The 19,098-nt window shown below is 49.5% G+C and overlaps 1 protein-coding gene across 1 annotated transcript; it reads right to left on the bottom strand.

Moving 5' to 3' along the window:
- Positions 1–1,257: 1,257 nt before the first annotated feature.
- Positions 1,258–16,111, bottom strand: MMD2 (monocyte to macrophage differentiation associated 2). The gene is made up of 7 exons (XM_073361519.1): positions 16,077–16,111; positions 13,643–13,769; positions 8,375–8,535; positions 5,907–5,981; positions 4,597–4,698; positions 1,909–1,978; positions 1,258–1,461 (listed from the first exon to the last, which is right to left on the bottom strand). Exons 1-7 carry the CDS (start codon positions 16,109–16,111, stop codon positions 1,258–1,260), a joined length of 774 nt encoding a protein of 257 aa, XP_073217620.1.
- Positions 16,112–19,098: the final 2,987 nt, after the last annotated feature.

The raw sequence follows: 19,098 nt of genomic DNA, 5'->3' as shown, positions 1-19,098 counted from the left end.
CTCTGGATACAGCTAAAGAGCTGTGCACAGGGATACAGGGTGTGAAACCTCCCCACTCTACAGAGACGAGATTTAAAACATCAATGGAAACAACTCTCCCTACAGAAACCTAGGAATGGCCAGCTCTGCTCCTTCTCTGGCAGATTGCGACACTGGCAACTGTATTAAAAAAGGGAATTCAGCCCCAGTGCCTGTCGGTCCCCGGGCCAGAGTTGAACTTGGTCCTATCAGTAGTAACTCATCCTAAGATGAGACAGGCTCCCCAACTCCCTTCGCGTCCCACCTCCACACTTGGGATCCCAATCAGACCCCACACTAAGATTTTATCCTGCAGCTACAGACTGGCCAAACCCAGAACCTCTTTTCCAACCCCACTCTCTGCCTTCAGAACGCTGTGGGCCAGGGATCTTAACTGCCCCTGGTTAAACCAAGCTCAGGTTCACCTTGCTCATCTGCTGCTACAAGAGCCTGCTTTCCCCGAAATTAGTTGTACAGTGGGGGCAGAGGAATCAGGGAGCTAGCCTGTTAAGGGGGAAAAACCTTCAAAAAGAGCCCCATCAGACGACAGGCATGGTTGACTCTTGTGAGGTCTGACATCTCCTGCCTGCTCTCCTTTCTGGGCAGAATCAAGGAGCCTTGTTTAAGAAGTTGTCCCCTTAACTATCTGCTAGTGGAGGCTCGTTAGAGTGGGAAACAAACCCGGTATGTTATGCTCTAATCCTGGTGCTGTTCACTGGTGTTAAGTGTCCATTCCTCCTGTCCACCTTCATGCGTCACCAGCCTCCAGTGTCCCTCCTGGAGCTAACGGCTTCTATCTAAGGGTAGCCTCTCCCCTTGAAAGCAGCCAGAGGGTCCAGCAGCCAGAAGTACAGAGGCTGGGCACCTGCTGGTTTGGGGCTCTCATCCAGACGAGGGTTTTGCAGGTTTCGAGGTTGTTTGGGACCATGAGAACAAAACCTTAGCACAAAGACCATTGCCCCGGTCGGGCCAGTCCGCTCCGCCAACAACACCATTAACTGTTCATTTTGTTATGAAACGTTTGCCTAACAACCAGACACTATACAAGGTTAAAATCAGTTTAAAATAAACCTTTCGGGCTCTTCCGTCTGCGTGAGACTGGCTGGATACGGACACCAGAGACTCCCTCCCATCAGGGGACCAAGCCCTGGGAATGGCTTTCCGGCAGGAAACAGAGCCAAGCTCCTTGGGAAATCTTCCCCCAAGTGCCGATTGGCGTGTCCCATGTCCTTGGGGCTCCTATCTGGACGTCTTTGCCTTCAGCACTTCGGGCCAGTACAGGTACCGCCAAATGGCATAGTAGTGGATGCCCGCTCCGGTTGCCACGAAGAGGTGCCAGATGGCATGGGCAAAGGGGATGCGCCCGTCGCTCTTGAAGAACACCGTGCCCAGGCAGTAAAAAAGCCCACCAGCCACCAGCTCCAAGAGGCCATCTCGGTTTGGCTGTTCGCAAACACAAGGAGGGATGAGGGTCAGTGGTGGGGATGCCACACTGACCCTACTGCAGTGCCCTCCCCTTCGGGCACAGCTGAGACGGAACAGCGGCAGCAACTGGAGTGAATTGGAGTGCGAGGGCAAACAGACCCACTGGCGTGTCGCTCCCACCTCAGCCAGCAGGGATTCGGCCCAGTATTTCACCTTTATAAGGGACCGTTCCACCCAAAAGGAGCCTAAGCTCAGAGCCCAGATTAGGGAGCCTAGTTCCAAGGGCCACTTTGAGAGTCCAAATGCCCTGATGGAACCATGCAAGTTTGAGAAGTGGGCGCCACGTACAGTAAAACAGCAACCATTTAACGGCAGGGAGTCACACTAGACAAATCCTTCCAGCTGTGGCCCAGGCTCTTCAGAGGACAGGGAGCAGTGCATTGAGCCCTGGGCCAAGTCACTTACCATCGAAAGGATCACCAGGGCAGGGAAGACTCCCATGACAACATAGCACACCAGCTCCACCAACTTGTACCTGTGACGGAGAAAGACAGACTCAGTGGCAGCAGGGCACCGAGGGAATCACTTAATCGAATGCTTTAAAACCCCAGCTTCCCTGCTCCGGGGAGGAGGCCGGAGTGCAATGAATCATTTCTATCGCCCCGCACACGTCCGCTGCGTTTTACAGACCCAGAGCCCGCCCCACAGCGCCGGCCATCCAAACAGACAAGCAAGACCCAGGACAGATCTCAGGGGAGGCCAGGTGAGGGGACAACTGGTCAGGATCTGGAGAGGTAAGGAACGTGCTCACAAGCCTGGGTTCCCTGCATGTCTCCCTGTAAGCATTCTAGTGAAGGTGAACTGGCATTTTCCCACGTCACCTTTTCCCCTCACCAGTCCTGTATTCCCCTTTCCCACTCATCTGTACTGTTCCTCCCTCTCCCCTTGTTGGAACCGCCTTCTAGGCAGTGTTGGAATTGGATCCGAGAGCTTGAGGATCCCAGGCCCCTGTCACGATGGTAGGGCAGGTTAAATGAGACTGAGCCCCCATTACCTGTTGCTCACTGTTTGTCCCCCAAGGAGGGGCTTTTCCCCTCAGAGCTCCCAGATAACCAAGCGGATGCATGGGACCATTGTTAGAGGTGCGTCTGTCTGAGCAAGTGCAGTGTGTCCGGGTTGCAAGTGCAATGTGTCCGGTATCCTGACAGCTTCTATGTATTTCTATGGGCTCAGATACACCCGTTTTGTGTTATGGTGCAGCCTACTATGTGCTAGCTGAACAACAAAGAAGAAGGCCCAGTCCCTGCCCCAAAGAACGCACGAAGCAGGGCCCCGAGCCTGAACTGATCCCGTGTGAGCAAACCCCTGCACTCCTGCCAAGTCCCATTAAAGTTGGGTGAAGAATCAGTGCCTTGTATCTTACCATATGTATCATAAAAATGTTGAATATGCAAAGTACATTCCATGGGGTACATTTTTGCCAGGCAGGTACTGGGTAATGGTCCGGGGGGTTAGCTGGATAACGGTTATTTCAGGGGAAGGCTGTGCATTGCCCAGCCCTGCCTCCAGGAGCCCAGTGCCTGAGCTCTGTCTGTGACAGGGAAGAAGAATGATCTTGTAATTAAAACACAAGTCTGGGAGCCAGGAAGCCCGGATGCTAAATCAGTCCCTACCACTGACTCCCTGTATGACCTGAACCAGGTTACTTAACTCTTCTGGGCCACAGTCACCTTTTCTGCAAAACCACTATCCAAAATGCAGATGTATCTGGTTTAGGACATTCCATAGCCTCCAGCACCATGGTGTTGAAGATCTACCTCACACAGGGTTGTCAGGCTAAGATCATGTGGGTTTATAGCAGCAGTTCTCAAACTATGGGGCAGGCTGCCCAAGGGAGGCTCAGGAATGTGTCAATGGCGGCATGAGCTGTGTGGTGTTGGGTTTTTTTAAGAGCTCTGGCTGTCAGCCCTGGGTGGCTGGGGGTCATGCAGAAGGGCCGTGCATACCCAGCAGGCAGAGATAAAGAGGACAGCCAGAGCCCCATCACCCCAGGGCTGACAGCTGGAGCCCTGCCACCTGGGCTCTCCTCTCCCCTGCCTCAATTCCTCAGCAGTAGGTGGCCCAGGCTCAGGCTCTCCTTCTCCCCCGCACCCCAAACTGTCACTGGAGGCGGCAGGGCTCCGGCTGTCAGCCCTGGGGTGGCAATGGGGCACTAAGTCTGCTGTGATAAGTGATATTGACAAATATCACTTTTCACATGTTTCAGAGTAGCAGCCGTGTTAGTCTGTAGTCGCAAAAAGAAAATGAGTACTCGTGGCACCTTAGAGACTAACCAATTTATTTGAGCATAAGCTTTCGTGAGCTACAGCTCACTTCATCGGATGCATTTTCACATCACCTCCCTTACTTCTGCACTGCTGCGGGCATGGTGCAGCCTTCAGAGCTGGGCACCCAGCAGGCAGCCACTGCTCTCCGCTCTGCCTTCAGAGCTGGGTGGCGGTCTATGGATTTGTGTGTGTGCCGGGGGGAGGGCGTACATAACTACAGACACAAACAAGGGGGGCCCGGTCAAATAATTTTGAGAACGACTGGTTTACAGAGTGCATCAGGATGGGTGGAGGGAGGCCCCGTAGCAATGCAACGGCTCAGGAATATTCTAAGTGTAATAGAGCAGTTCCCTTCCTGGCGATTTGTGCTGACCGTGCTGGGGGGCCTGGCCAGGGCACTGACGCTCTGCCTAGGGTTATGTGTGGTGCTCTGCAGGTACAGAAAAGGGCCCTGGCTCTACTAAGAACTCCCTCCGGCTGTGAGCTTGGAAGGAGCATGCCACTTTTTGCTGTCTGCTGCCACCCAGTGGAAGAATTGTGTAACTGCAGCACACATCTTGATCAAGTTCCATGGCTGATTGAAAGCCAAACTATGGCATCTGGTGACTGGCCTGAGCGCCCGGTGGTGCAGACACTCACCACCCGAGGGGGAATGTGGGGAGGGGCCGTGGCTCAGGGAATGCTCAGGGGACTGCTTTAGGGCATACTTGCCCCCTCCTTGCTGCCCACTCACATTGAAAACAGGGCAGGGGGAGGAAGGGGAGGCTGTGCAGCCTTCTTGAACAACAGACAGACAGACAGACTGGCAGAGGCTAGACAAGCTCACCGCTCATGGAAGAAGAAAACATAGATGGTTCCGACGGATGCCATGATCCAGATGATCCAGCGCATGTGGGAGGCCCAGGGACCCAACTCCCGTAGGTTCAACCTGAAAAAAACCCCATAGAGACCGAAAGGTGAAAGAGCCATCAGGACGCAGAGAACAGCAGCTGGCCATGAGAAACCAACCCAGAGCCACAAGGGGAAGCAGAAGGTTTGAAATCTATGCTGAGAGGCAGTCACTGTTGGATGCAGGGGTGCTGGGAGGAGAGAAAGCCTCCAAAAAAGAAAGGAAATTGAAACATACAGGAAGTTCACATTGGTGGTACCCCAGCACTGCTGTGAGGAAGCTCTCTCTCATTCTTCTATTTCTAAAATTCTAGAAGGCAGCAGAGACCCAGCAAAGCCAGAGCTCTGCCAGCCTGTCTTACAAATAAAGACTATTTAAGGATAAATATGATATCCTGTTTCGGAATAATCACTAGTGCTGCTGAAGGAACAGCTTTCCTCACCTTATTCTGGGTAAAATCAGACTGTGATGGCCCGCCTCTTGTGCCAGAGGTGAGTGTGTGAAGCAAATGTACCCAGACTTTCTGCGGCAGAGTTCTGAGTGAGTCTAAGGTTGATGGGTACTGTGTGAGCCGTGGGTGGAGAGTGCTGTGACCTAGGAAAGCGTGGTCTAATAGACAGCGCATGGGACCAGCATTGTTGCCAACTCTTGTGGTTTTATTCCTGAATCTATAACATTTTGTGTTCTTCTTAATGCCCCAGCTCTTGATGCCACGTGATTATGTGAGAATCTCGGCTTTCATTTAAAAAATAAGTAACTTTCTGGCGCTCTGGTTGTGGACAAACCTTGAAAACCACGAACCCTAAAGGCTCAAAAGACCCATAAAAAGGCCTCACATTTATTATTTTTTAAAATCTCAGGATTCTCCAGGTCCTGACTCACGATTCTTGGGTTGGCAATGCCGAGACACCAGGAATTCCCGAGTGCTGGGCCAAATGCTTGCTGTCCAGCCTCAGGCAAGGCAAAGGGGCTAGACTTTTCAAACCTGGGTGTCCATATAGCTCCCTCAGTCCAAACCTGGGCACCTAAATCAGTGGCCTGGTTTTTAGAGGCACTGAGCACGTACAGCCATGGACTTCGGACAGAGTGTAGCCAGGGCTAAAATGCAGGAGTGGGACTTTTGTTTCAAGATGGATTTTTATGGTTTTTTAAAATGTTTAATCTAGATGTAAAGTGTGATACTATTTTCTGGATTCCTTCTCTTCCACCCCAATAGAGACCAGCCAGCTATCACACAGTGAACTCACCAGGGGGCATAAGATGCTGCTATGAAGAAGTAGATCACCATCCGGTCAAACATGTGCAGGCAGTGCTCCACTGTTCTGGAGAGGGGACAGACAAACACACGCAGGGAGTTACAGCATGCGGACCCGGCCAGTGGGGAGCAAATGGATTTACTTGGGAAACTAAATAAATGCTAAGATGCAACGTATTGATCAGTGAGATGAATATAATGATTCTTAAAGACTTGATAGCACTGACGGGCACTAGATATGGTGCTGTGCAAAGCTTCTTCTGCCCCTCTGCACCTTGATGCTGACCTGCAGTACCCCTGTTCTGCTGCTAGCAGGAGTCTCCTGTCACCAGAGATTGCCAGTCAAGCTCAGTTCTCTGGATATTTTAAGTGGTCATAGGGGATCAGGTTGAATTGACTCTGCTATCAAGTAGCTACTGTGTGAGAGCCACTGCCCTCTACTGGAAAGAATCAGAACTGCTCAGCTGTGTGTCAGAGGCCCCAGGTGGCTAACCACTAACAGTTCTTGAGAAGTAGGGGCCTGTGGAAGATGAGGATCTGACATCGGGCCATTTCTGAGAGGCCACATGGTGTAGAACAGTGGCAAACAGAACTCTCAAATAGCTAAGGATTTATTATAACTGATGTCCTAAACTGGGCTAGAACTTAGGTCTCCAGAGGTTCGTGAATCATCTCAGTGTCTAATCCCTTCCCCAGCATACAATGAATATGGAAGATTTGGAAGATTTTTTTAATGTGGAAAATTGTGATTTTTTTCAGTAAAAATTCAAATATAGAAATATTTTGTCTGAAAATCAAAATATTTTTATGTAGAAATTCTGCTGAGATGCGACATGGGGATTGTAATTTGGTTACCTCTTGCTCTCATCCTTCTCTACAGGTCAGGTTCCCCAGTCAGACTACATCTCCCATGATGCACCATGATGTCTCCTCTTGGAGAGAGAGACAGTACATCATGGGAACTGCTAGTCACAGTGCATCATGGGAGCTTAGCCCATAGAGGAGAATGGGGACATCAGGCAACAGATCTGCAGCTCTCATGAGGCACCATAGCAGCATTTCTGAATTCAAATGTTTTGATTTTTGGCCAAAATATTTCGGTTTTGGGGCATCAGATTTTTCAATGAAAAAACAAAATTTTCCACAGAAAGAAGACACTTTTTGTGAACTATTTCATTTAGTTGAAAACCCAATTTCCCAATTGTCCAGCAGAAGGCAGTGGCTTGCACCCATACTAGCTAGGGGGTAGCAGAGCCAATAAACAGTTTGACAGGATCATAGATTCATAAATATTAAGGTCAGAAGGGACCATTATGATCATCTAGTCTGACCTCCTGCACAATGCAGGCCACAGAATCTCACCCACCAGCTCCTGCAATAAACCTCTCACCTGTGTCTGAGCTATTGAAGTCTTCAAATCATGGTTTAAAGACTTCAAGGTGCAGAGAATCCTCCAGCAAGTGACCTGTGCCCCATGCTACAGAGGAAGGCAAAAAAACCCCAGGGCCTCTTCCAATCTGCCCTGGAGGAAAATTCCTTCCCGACCCCAAATATGGCAATCAGCTGAACCCTGAGCATGTGGATAAGATTCACCAGCCAGATACCCAGGAAAGAATTCTCTGTAGTAACTCAGATCCCACCCCATCTAACATCCCACCACAGGCCATTGGGCTTATTTACCATGAATAGTTAAAGATCAATTAATTGCCAAAATCATATTATCCCATCATACCATCTCCTCCATAAACTTATCAAGTTTAATCTTGAAGCCAGATAGGTCTTTTGCTCCCACTGCTTCCCTTGGAAGGCTATTCCAGAACTTCACTCCTCTGATGGTTAGAAACCTTCATCTAATCTCAAGTCTAAACTTCCCGATGGTCAGTTTATATCCATTTGTTCTTGTGTCCACATTGGTACTGAGCTTAAATAATTCCTCTCCCTCTCCAGTATTTATCCCTCTGATGTATTTATAGAGAGCAATCCTATCTCCCCTCAACCTTCTTTTGGTTAGGCTAAACAAGCCAAGCTCCTTGAGTCTCCTTTCATAAGACAGGTTTTTCATTCCTCAGATCATCCTAGTAGCCCCTCTCTATATCTGTTCCAGTTTGAATTCATCCTTCTTAAACATGGGAGACCAGACCTGCACACAGTACTCCAGGTGAGGTCTCACCAGTGCCTTGTATAACGGTACTAACACCTCATTTTCAACTAGCCCTAATGACTGTGTCTTCAGTAAGAGAGTGTGGGAAGGAGAGAGCGCACAGGTGCTGGTGCGATTAATGGGGAAGTAGAAGCCCACACAAAGTGATGAGAAAAATACTGAGGGTGTGTGTGTCATTTTTAGCTCTTTGTCCTGCCCATGGTGGTTCTAGTCAACTGGCTGTTTCTATCTCTGCCTTCACAACCCTTCTCTATTTGCCCCCAGAGAACAGGGCCTGTAGTGACGAATGGCTTTGCTACCTGAGGTGTCTCTTCTTCCAGGAGATGGTGTGAAAGATGGTGGAGACAGTGAAGAGGCCAGACAAGCCAAACCCATAGATCCATGCTGAGATGGTCTCCCAATGGTCATCTGAGAGGACGCAGAGGATGGAGCTGCCAAGGATGCTGGGGATGATCCAGAACTGGAAGGGAGAAGAACTCTATTGGCTGTCTCTGGCTCATTCATTTAGAGAAGGCCTTTATAGAATAACTATTCAATGGAATAACTATTATCGCTGATTTCCTTTCAGATGGTTCCTCATCTATGGATGAATCTGTCCAGCCCAGCTGAGGGACAGAGGCTGGGACAGGCACTGCTCTGTATTATTTACATGATTTCAGACCCCACTTGCCACGATCAGTCCCCAACACCCCTGCCAGAGAAGACTGTGAGCAGAGCCCCCTCCAAGGGTGGGGTTCAGGAAACTGTTGAGGTTAGAGTTGTGCAAGAAGCCCCCTCCCCATACGGGACAGAGGAGGCACAGAGGGGTAGAGATCAGAGACAGCCCCTTCCAGTGGGGGGGCAGAAGGGGCTTAGGGCATTACATGTCAGAGGCAGCCCGGTCCCGCTGCCCCTTCTTTCTACTCTGACGTGCTTCGAGATCACAGATTTCCCTTCATTCCTTTTATTTTTCATTTTCCTCATTCCCACCAAGCAGGAAGAAGAGGATCCTGTTGTAAACCTAAGAAAAGAGGCTTCCTGCCCAATTTACCCCGGGGATCTGGGAAGGGGGATAAATAACAGAATTTGCTTAGTCAAAACTGCTGAACAATCTATACCTCAGCGAGTGCCCCTGTGAGGAACAGCACAACCACCAGGTCACCTACGGCCATACAAAATGCATGAGCTTCTAAGGTGTCGTCTAGGGCTTTCAAAAGGGGTGTTGGAAAAATGAAGCAATCTGATTGGCTCCTAGCTATGGCGTTGTCACATGATAACCACACCGTTTGGTCCTCCATAGCTTAGTCACTTGGATGGTATCCATGAGCCTAACTGCTGACTAAGAAAGGGTTTCTCACAACGCTTCAGAAAAACAAGACCAATTGATATACCTGCCTAGGGCCCAAAGCTTCCCTAAGCTGTTCACATACTGCTCCAGGGGACAGAGAATGGCCTAGCAGCTAAAGACCAGAAGTTGCAGGGATGGATTCAGCTCCTGACTCTGCTACTCAATCACAGAACTCAAATTTGGAGAAAGCTTCTCGGGTCACCCACCCTATCTCCCCATCAAAGGAGGGCAGTTCCTTACATTGCCTGGTACTGCGCCCAGTATAGTTTTAACAATCCCATGCAGTGGAGCTCCCACCACTTCTCTTGGAGAGATGACTCCACAGAGCTCAATCTCAAGGAGTTCTTCCTGATATTTAGCATCTGATAGTTGCTACCGAATGCACCGTCTGTAAGACACAACACAAAGCCAGCCATTCGAATGGAAACTGCCCAGAGCAAGGCTCTGTCTCCTTCATTTAACTCCTGAGAGAGCCCCAGAGAATAGGTGCATAGGTGTACCTGGAACAGGTGTCTTTAGGTTTCTTATTCTGATGCCACCTGCCATCTGTAGGCCCTTTTCTACACCTTATTAAAGGCCCTGATCCAAAGGCCCTGATCCAATCCAATCTTCCCATTGGCTTCAACTGACTTTGGGTCAGGCTCTAATCTCCGAAAGGCAATGGGTTTTCAAAGTCGTGGGGAAGCATTCCCAAAAGGGAAGGGCTTCTTCACGAGGACGAAAAACCTTCCTCATATCAGATGCTGCAATTGAGTCCAGCCCTGCCTGATCCTAGCACCTCCAGAATTCTCCCGCAGCCAGTGGGAGATTGTCTTGACTCGGGGCTGTGGGATTGGGCCCATAAAGCAGGCGTGGCTTAAAAACAGACTTCCAGGCGTAGAAAAATAAAGACACTCAGCCTCCCGGCTGTGGGTTATCAGGTCACACCCCATCCCTCCGGTGCTGGGGACGCGAGGCCTCATGCCTCCCCATGCACCGGAGGTGAGATAGCCTCATGCTACATGCCACGCCCTGCCACATGTTATTGCCTTACTTACCTCACTCTCAGCCAATCAGATCCTTCCATTCCCCAACAATGCCAGGCCCTCTTATCTTGCCACAACGGCCATCTCCTGCTGTGAAAAAGGAATGTTCCATTTTCACGGAGACCGTAGGGGTGTCCAGCGTGAGCAGTTCTTAGCAAAACACTTTGGTTGTCTAACCAAATAACTTCACCACATGAAGCAAAATGGGTGGGGGAGAAAAATAAAAACCCACCTTGATGCAGGCAGGGGTCAGAGCAAGGGGGTGGTCAGGAGAGTGGGTTTGCCCCACAGCTTCCCCTCCTCCTTGGCTGGCGGGATTAGAGCTCCCCATCCTGTTCCAATCTACTTTGATCACTGGATGCAGGGATGTATAAAGCCCTGTTATAAAAGTGTCTCAGATCCCCATGATGTCAGCACTGCAGCCACAGCTCCTACTTGCTGTCCTCTCATTCAAACTGCTTGCAAGATCTTAGAATCCTAGAAGCATAGGGCTGGAAGGGACCTCAAGAAGTCATCAAGTCCAGATCCCTGCGCTGAGGAAGGACCAAGTAAATCTAGACCATACCTGACAGGTGTATGTCCAACCTGCTCTTAAAAACTTCCAACAATGGGGATTCCACAACCTCCCTTGGAAGCCTATTCCAGAGTTTAACTACCCTTAGGATTAGAAAGTTTTTCCAAATATCTAACCTAAATCTCCCTTCCTGCAGATTAAGCCCATTGCTTCTTCAGTAGACAAGGAAAACAACTGATCACAGTCCTCTTTCTAACAGCCCTTAACATATTTGACCGTTATCAGGTCCCCCCTCAATCTTCTTTTCTCAAGACTAAATGCCCTGTTTTGTTTTTTTTACTTTTCCTAATAGGTCAGGGTTTTAAACCTTTTATCGGTTTTGTTGCTCTCCTCTGGACTCTCTCCAATTTGTCCACATCTTTCCTAAAGTGTGGTGCCTAGAACTGGTCACAGTACTCCAGCTGAGGCCTCACCAAGGCCAAGCAGAGCAGGACAGTTTCCTCCTGTGTCTTACGTACAACGCTTCTGTTCATATGCCCCAGAATGATATTAGCCTTTTTTGCAACTGCCTCACCATGTTGACTCATATTCAATTTGTGACCCACTGTAACCCCGCAGCATACTACCATGTAGCCATCTACCATCTGGCAACCAGTTATTGCCCATTTTGTGGCTGTGAATGTGAGTTTTCCTTCCTAAGTGTGGTATTTTGCACTAATCTTAATTGAATTTCATCTTATTGAATTCAGACCAATTTTCCAATTTGTCAAGGTCCTTTTGAATTCTAATCTTGTCTTCCAAAGTGCTTGCTATCCCTCCTAGCTTGGTGCCACTTGCAAATTTTATAAGCACGCTCTCTGTTCCATTATCCAAGTCATTAATGAAGATATTGAAGAGAACCAGACCTAGACTGACCCCTGAGGGCCCCCCTATATACACCCTTTAAGTTCAACAGCAAACCATTGATAACTAGGGCTCCGTGTTTGTCACAGAGGTCACAGATTCCGTGACTTGCTGTGACCTCCATGACTTCTGCAGCAGCCAGTGTGGCTAAACCCTGGGCTGCCCAAGCAGCTGGCCCCGGAGATAGCTGCTCAGGCAGCCCTGGGGACAGCTCCGCAGCCAGCCGCTTGAGCAGCCCTGCAGGCAACTGCACCGGCTGCTGCTCTGCTGGCCCCGGTAGCTGGTTCCAGGGACTGCCGGAGCAATGGCTAATGCGGCTCGCTCCAGGGACCACCTGATCAGTGGTCTTGGGGGGGGCCAGAGCAGTGGCTGGCCTTAGGGCTCCGCTCTGGTGGTGGCTGGAGCAGCCACTGGTTCCCCAGGGTTCAACCTATGGTGGCTGCCGAAGCAGCTGCTGGCCCCCCGGGGCTTCCCCCCTGCCACTGATGCCGCAGGATCCCCCCCCACAGCATCTCCACCCTAAGATTCAATCAGGGGTATTTATGGTATAAATCATGGACAGGTCATTGGCCGTGATTTTTTGTTTCTTGTCCGTGACCTGTCCATGATTTTTACTAAAAATACCCATGATTAAATTGTAGCCTTATTGATAACTACTCTTTGAATGTGGTCTTTCAACCAGTTGTCCACCCACCTTATAGTAAATTCATCTAGATTGCATTTCCCTCGTTTGCTTATGAGATTGTCGTGTGTCAAAACCCTTACCAAAAATCAAGATATAGCATGTCTACTGTTTCCCACAGCCACTAGGCCAGTAACCCTGTCAAAGAAAGAAAATAGGTTGGTTTGCCATGATTTATCCTTGACAAATTTATGCTGGCTATTCCTTATAATTGTAGTATCCTCTAAGGGCTTACAAATTGATTGTTTAGTCATTTGTTCTAGTATCCTGACTGCTCTGTGATTCCCAGGTTCCTCTTTGTTCCCCCTTTTAAAGACAGATACTATGTTTCCCCTTCCCTAGCCCTCTGGGAGCTCACCCATCCTCCATCAGTTCTCGAAGATAATTGCTGATGATTCTGAGATTGCATCAGCTAGTTCCTTAGTTTTTAGGAGGAATTTAATCTGGCCCTGCCGACTTGAATACATCTAACGTATCTAAATATTCTTTAACCTGTTCTTTCCCTATATTGGCCTGAGTTCCTTCCCCCTGGTTAATATTAATTGTATTGAGTATCTGGTCACCATTAACCTTTTTGGTGAAAACTGAAGTAAAATAGGCATTAAACACCTCAGCCTTAAAGTCTGATTTTTTTAAAGTCTGCTTTCATTGTCCTCAGGCTGCTGCTCTGGCTCCTTCTTCTCCTTAGAATGGGGAAATTGATCATTTCATGATCACTTTCACCCAAACTGCCACCCAAGATTATCTGTGTCAGGTAAGAGTCACTTACAATGAGCCCTGACTCTTACTTAAAAGCCACCAGAGACCAAAGGAGACGTGGCGAGCTCCTGCAAACAAGCTCCTGGCCATGTGCACCTGCAGTGACTGGGTGTGCAGGCTCCAGATGTAGCTGAGCACATCCCAGCCCTTGAGCGCCAGTCAGAAGATGCAACCCTAAATGTAATTTACATTCAACCTGTGATGGCTCCTGAACCCACTTGTAAGGGAATAGGGAGTGGAGCAAGCCCCAGCTTTGCCTTCCATTCTGGGAACACAACGGGAGCTGAGAGCCATACACCTCTGCCTTCCCGCCAGACGTGCCTCCCCACCCCTCAAGGCAACGCAAAGGCGACTCACGGCATGCGTGGCACAGTTTGCTGCGTGCTCATACTCCGTTGGCTGGTACCTCCGGTTGGACGGGACCCTGTGATTCATAAACCTTGAACGAGAAACCGGGAAAGAAGCAGGGTCAGAGGGCGGAGTCCTGGGGCAGGGCCACAATACATGTATTGATCACGTCGGATCAGTTACACTTGGGATTGGGTTCTGGTGAGTGTGGTGCCCTCCAGGCAACCCAATCCCAGCTCTGGGAGCATGGGGTGGAAGCGTTGGTGCTCCAGTTCTAGCTTCGCCGAAGCTTTGTGATGGGTTCTGCAGAGCGGCATTCATGGACAGGCCTAGAGCTCACTGGGAGCAGCTGATGTGTATGTTCCTCCACCCTCTGACCCCACAGTGGCCCCTAAGTACATCTGCCAGGCTAACTAAACTCAGTGTTGCCTACTGGTCTGGTCCCAGCAGTGTCTGACGGGGCTGATGGCTGCACCTTCTCTGCTCACACACACTGCTGCACTCACCTTTCTATTCATCATGCACCCTTTCACCCTGTGCGGTCACTTTCCAACAGCCCCCACTGGCCAGGGAAGCAAGAGTTACAAGATCACCCCTGAGTTTTGGTCTCTGATGCAGTGCGCACTCCCTCCCATGGCTGGTTTAGGACTCTTTAGTGTGTCAAGCAAGCAGTTTCTTGGGTAGACACTTTCCCTATGCTGGATGACCACCTCTGAGCTGCACTCACTTCCCACAGCTACATGTGCCCACGAGATGCCACGTATGGCAGGATCCTGGGCCAACAGGCTGCTGCTATGCAAGACTCAAACTCAGCCAGCAAGGGGCCACTCCAGGGGATGCTGACACTGAGATGTAGAGAAATGGCACGTGCTAATGTTCCTAAAGAGGGAAGATCAGAAGAGGTGTCCCCTAAAATTCCTCTGGCCCTGTGACAACTGCTGTCTTTCCCCTACCCTAGTGATATCTTGCCACCTAGGGAAACTGAGCACAGCTCAAATATTCGCACACAACCCACTGAGAAGATGCACTTGTTATTTTAGGAGGCATCACCCAGCTCTGTTAGGAAGGAAGGCTCCATGGGGACATGTGGGCAATACTGCCAACTGTCTGAGCTCAGGGTTGGAATGAGGAGGCCAGGGGAAGAGAGAGAGAAAACTGCTTGCACACGTAAGAAAGACAGCGTTCTGGATCTTCGAGGCCCACTTGGATTCGCTGGGCCAGGGCCTATTTCTGTGTGCTAGCTCCTTTCACAGGCCACGCTTGGAACTGCACAGCTTTCCGCTGTAGGCACAGGGTGCTCTCAGCCAGGCACAAAAAATAGAGTTACAGGGTCCTAACAGCAAGGATATAGATCCACTTCTCAAAACCACTGCTTTGCCCAGCACTTTCACCACGGCTCAGGGGAGGGGAAGGACTGACGCACAGATGGTGATAGGGAAAACTGGCAGGAGGAGGAGGAGCTGAACTGGTGAGAGGGAATAACAGTCCTTTTCCTGTCTATAGCACCTTCCATCCAAGGATCTAAAGCACTTAAAAAGTAACCATGGAACAGTTAAGCCTGACAGCACTCCAATGAGGCAGGCTTGGTGTTATGATTTTCATTTTACACTTGGAGAAACTGAGGCACTGAGAAGTGATGTTACTTGGTAGACGACTCTCAGCAAATCAACCACAGAGACTAAGCTCTGATCCCCTGAGTCCCATGTGCTACACATAGGCCATTCTGCCTCTCTAAAGTTAAACAGCATGTGCCATATTCTTCTCTCAGCGATTCCAGTGCAGTTCCATTGATGCCGGCGGTGCTGGAGGGTGGTGAACCTGTGGGAGAAGCAAATTTGGCCTCACCACTGACACTCTGCCTTGAGTTGTCAGACTTTACATGACGCCTTTCCTCTAAAGGCAGATGGGGAAGCCACTGCACTGCCCGCTCCCAGTGCTTCCTGTTCCAGGGGGTGGCACACCCCTTTTATGGTATGTGGTTGGAAAACAAAGGACAGCTGGGGGGGCATAATGATGGCAGCCAAAAGAAGGGGTGAGGGAAACCAATCATCATTGGACCTCCTCCATGTTTGGCCAAGAGAGGAAGAGTCCCAAGGCCTAGCTTGCCCTCACACCATCATTTCACAGCTGTGTGCCTCTGATTTTGTGTTGTGGTGCATGTCTGTGTGTGTATACCTGATTAAGAGGGAAAATGTCACACTTTGCATTCCTCTCTATTCATTTAGATGGGATATTGCACTAATATGACTTCGTTTTCCGCGCTCTACCTCTGTATGTTTCTAAGGATTCCCCCACCTGAAGATACAAGCAGCCCATCTCAGTGCAAAGTGCTGCAGAGGAACAACACAAACCATGCTCTCACAGACACTTTAGTTTTGATTTGCTCTCTCTTAATCTGAAGTATCCAATTGCTCTCGATGGTTGAAGAAACACAGCAATTTACCTCACCAGATCTAAACCCCGATAAAGAAATAGCATCGGGGCTTGTCAGTTGCTAGGTGTATCATGCTGAACTTCAACGTACAAGAGTAGACAAACTAGATGTGTCTCCATAGTGAAAAACATATCCAAGATAATGAAGGTTGGACAAAGTGTAGGGTTCATACTTGGGCATGGGATAATCAAGGCCATATGCCCTAATCAAAGGGATTGAGCTAAGGAGTGGAGCACTTGGTGTTACTGTCATCTTCAGAATAAGTATTCAATTGCTAATGGTGTCTAAAATGCGGCTTTAGTGTTACAGTTGTGTCCTTCATCCATGGCATGACCCTGGGATGTTACACCATGTCAGGGCAATGCCCTATTAAGAATGACCATAGTCCACATAAAACCAGATGTAGAAGGGTCAACGTGTGCTGTTATACCTGTGTCACTGCCCACGTGGTCAATGGGGACTGCACAGGTGAAACTGTGTGTGGAATTTGACCCGCTAAGCACATCTAGAGCAAAGTATCCTGTCGGGTTTAGGCGAGCTAGCTGGCTACTCTTCCCTTGCAAATACAGCACTGTTTTAAGAGCTCTTTGAGGAAGAAACAGCTGTTTGTCCTTTGCAGCAACACTTATTAGACAGTGAGACACAATTGTATTATCTCTACAATATCAGATCAGTGTATCTGGGAATCTCCAGCAAAGAGACATGACCACGTTATTTCTGGTATATTACACGTCAGCACACAGAGACCTACAGAACAGCGTCCAAGGTACCTATTCTTCCCTAGCTGTGTACAAGTAAGCCCTACTGAAGCCAATGGGAGTTCCTTGTATTCTGCTAGGGCAGTGTCATTCCCCAGGATCCTATGCACAGGGATCTGACTCTCATGGATGCTGTGCTGAAACATAGCAGCAAAGACCCTCCAGCACTGAGGCATGGCTCCATTGCATGGCAGCATCCGTTAGGATCTTACAGCACCGAGATGTAACATGGTAGGGATATCATGGTCATCAGCAGGAGCTGAACCTTCAGCATTCAAAACCGCCCATGCCACTTGAGCCAAAGGAATCTGACATTTAGGGTACGTCTACAGTATGAAATTATTTCAAAATTATTCTATTTGAATTTTCGGAAGCAATTTTATACATTCAGTCTTCTGTGTCCCCACTAAAGCGCGTGAATTTGGCTGAGTGGGTCCACAGTACCGAGGCTAGCATTGAATATCGGAGCGGTGCACTGTGGGTAGCTATCCCACAGTTCCTGCAGTCCCCGCCACCCATTGGAATTCTGGGTTAAGCTCCCAGGGCATGATGGGGCAAAAACATTCTCGTGAGTGTTTCTGGTATGTGTCATCAGTTGCTCCTCCCTTCATGAAAGCTAGGGCAGACAATCACTTCACGCCCTCTTGGTGTGCAGACGCCATACTGCTTTCAGCAGACGGTGCACCGCTGCTCTCCTGCTACTATGAATCCACCTCGCATTTCCTCTCGTCTTCCTTTGTAATCTCTAGTATCTACTCTTTCTCTTCCTCATCGAACGCTTCCGCTGCCAACTCTGCTCGGCCATCGTGAACCGAGCAGCACAGCTTCCACCGCCAACTCTGCTCTCCCACTACTGCTGCGCTTCCGAGCTTCTCCATGTTGTCTGTCCAGGGCTCCCGCCTCCATGAAAGCTACAGAAGACAGCCATTTCCTGCCTTTTTTTGGCTATCGTGAACCAAACAGCACCTCTTCCACTGCCACTCTGCTCTCCTATGTTTCATGCCCTTTTTCCAGGATGACCTGTGCAGGCATCATAGCCATGGAGCCCACTCAGAACTCCACTGCAGTTTTGACCATTGTAAATACCTCGCACATTATCCAGTAGTATGTACAGTACTTGCAAAACCGGGCAAGGAAGTGACAGCAGCGTGATTACTATACTGATGAGGACATGGACACAGACTTCCTAGAAACACGGCATGTGGCAATTGGGAGATCATGGTGGTGTTGGGCCAGGTTCATGCCGTGGAATGCTGATTCTGGGCCCGGGAAACAAGCAGACTGGTGGGACTGCATAGTGTTGCAGGTATGGGATGATTCCTAGTGGCTGCAAAACTTTCGTATGCGTAGGGCCACTTTCATGGAACTTTGTGACTTTCTGTCCCCTGCCCTGAAGCGCAAAGACACCAAAATGAGAGCAGCCCTCACTGTTGAGAAGCGAGTGGCCATAGCCCTGTGGAAGCTTGCAACGCTCGACAGCTACCGGTCAGTCAGGAATCAGTTTGGAGTGGGCAAATCTACTGTGGGAGCTGCTGTGCTGCAAGTAGCCAACACAATCATTGACCAGCTGCTATCAAGGGTAGTGACTTTGGGAAATGTGCAGACCATTGTGGATGGCTTTAATGCGCTGGGGTTCCCTAACTGCGGCGGGGCGACAGATGGAACGTGTATCTCTATCTTGGCCCTGGAACACGTGGGCGGCCAGAACATAAACCGCAAGGGGTACTTTTCCATGGTGCTGAAAGCACTGGTGGATCACAAGGGACGTTTCACCGACATCAACATGGGATGGACGGGAAAGGTGCATGACGCTCGCATCTTCAGGAACTCTGGTCTGTTTGAACAGCTGCAGGAAGGGACTTACTTCCCAGACCAGAAAATTACTGTTGGGAATGTTGAAATGCCTATAGTTATCCTCAGGGACCCAGCTTACTCCTTAATGCCATGGCTTATGAAGCCGTAGGCAGGCACCCTGGACAGTAGTAAGGAGCAGTTCAACTATAGGGTGAGCAAGTGCAGAATGGTGGCAGAGTGTGCTTTTGGACATTTGAAAGCGCGCTGGTGCAGTTTACTGACTTGGTTAGATCTCAGCACAACCAATATTCCAATTGTAATTGCTGCTTGTTGTGTGCTCCACAATATCTGTGAGAGTAAGGGGGAGACATTTATGGCAGGGTGGGAGGTTAAGGCAACTCACCTGGCTGCCAATTTTGCAGTCAGACAACAGGGCAATTAGAAGAGCGCAGAAGGGCGCACTGCCCATCAGAGAAGCT

This window comes from Lepidochelys kempii, chromosome 10, assembly GCF_965140285.1.
Source record: "Lepidochelys kempii isolate rLepKem1 chromosome 10, rLepKem1.hap1, whole genome shotgun sequence".
Taxonomy (NCBI): domain Eukaryota; kingdom Metazoa; phylum Chordata; order Testudines; family Cheloniidae; genus Lepidochelys; species Lepidochelys kempii.
The sequence above is the reverse complement of the archived record's forward strand: the minus strand, read 5'-3'. Positions and strand labels throughout refer to the sequence as shown.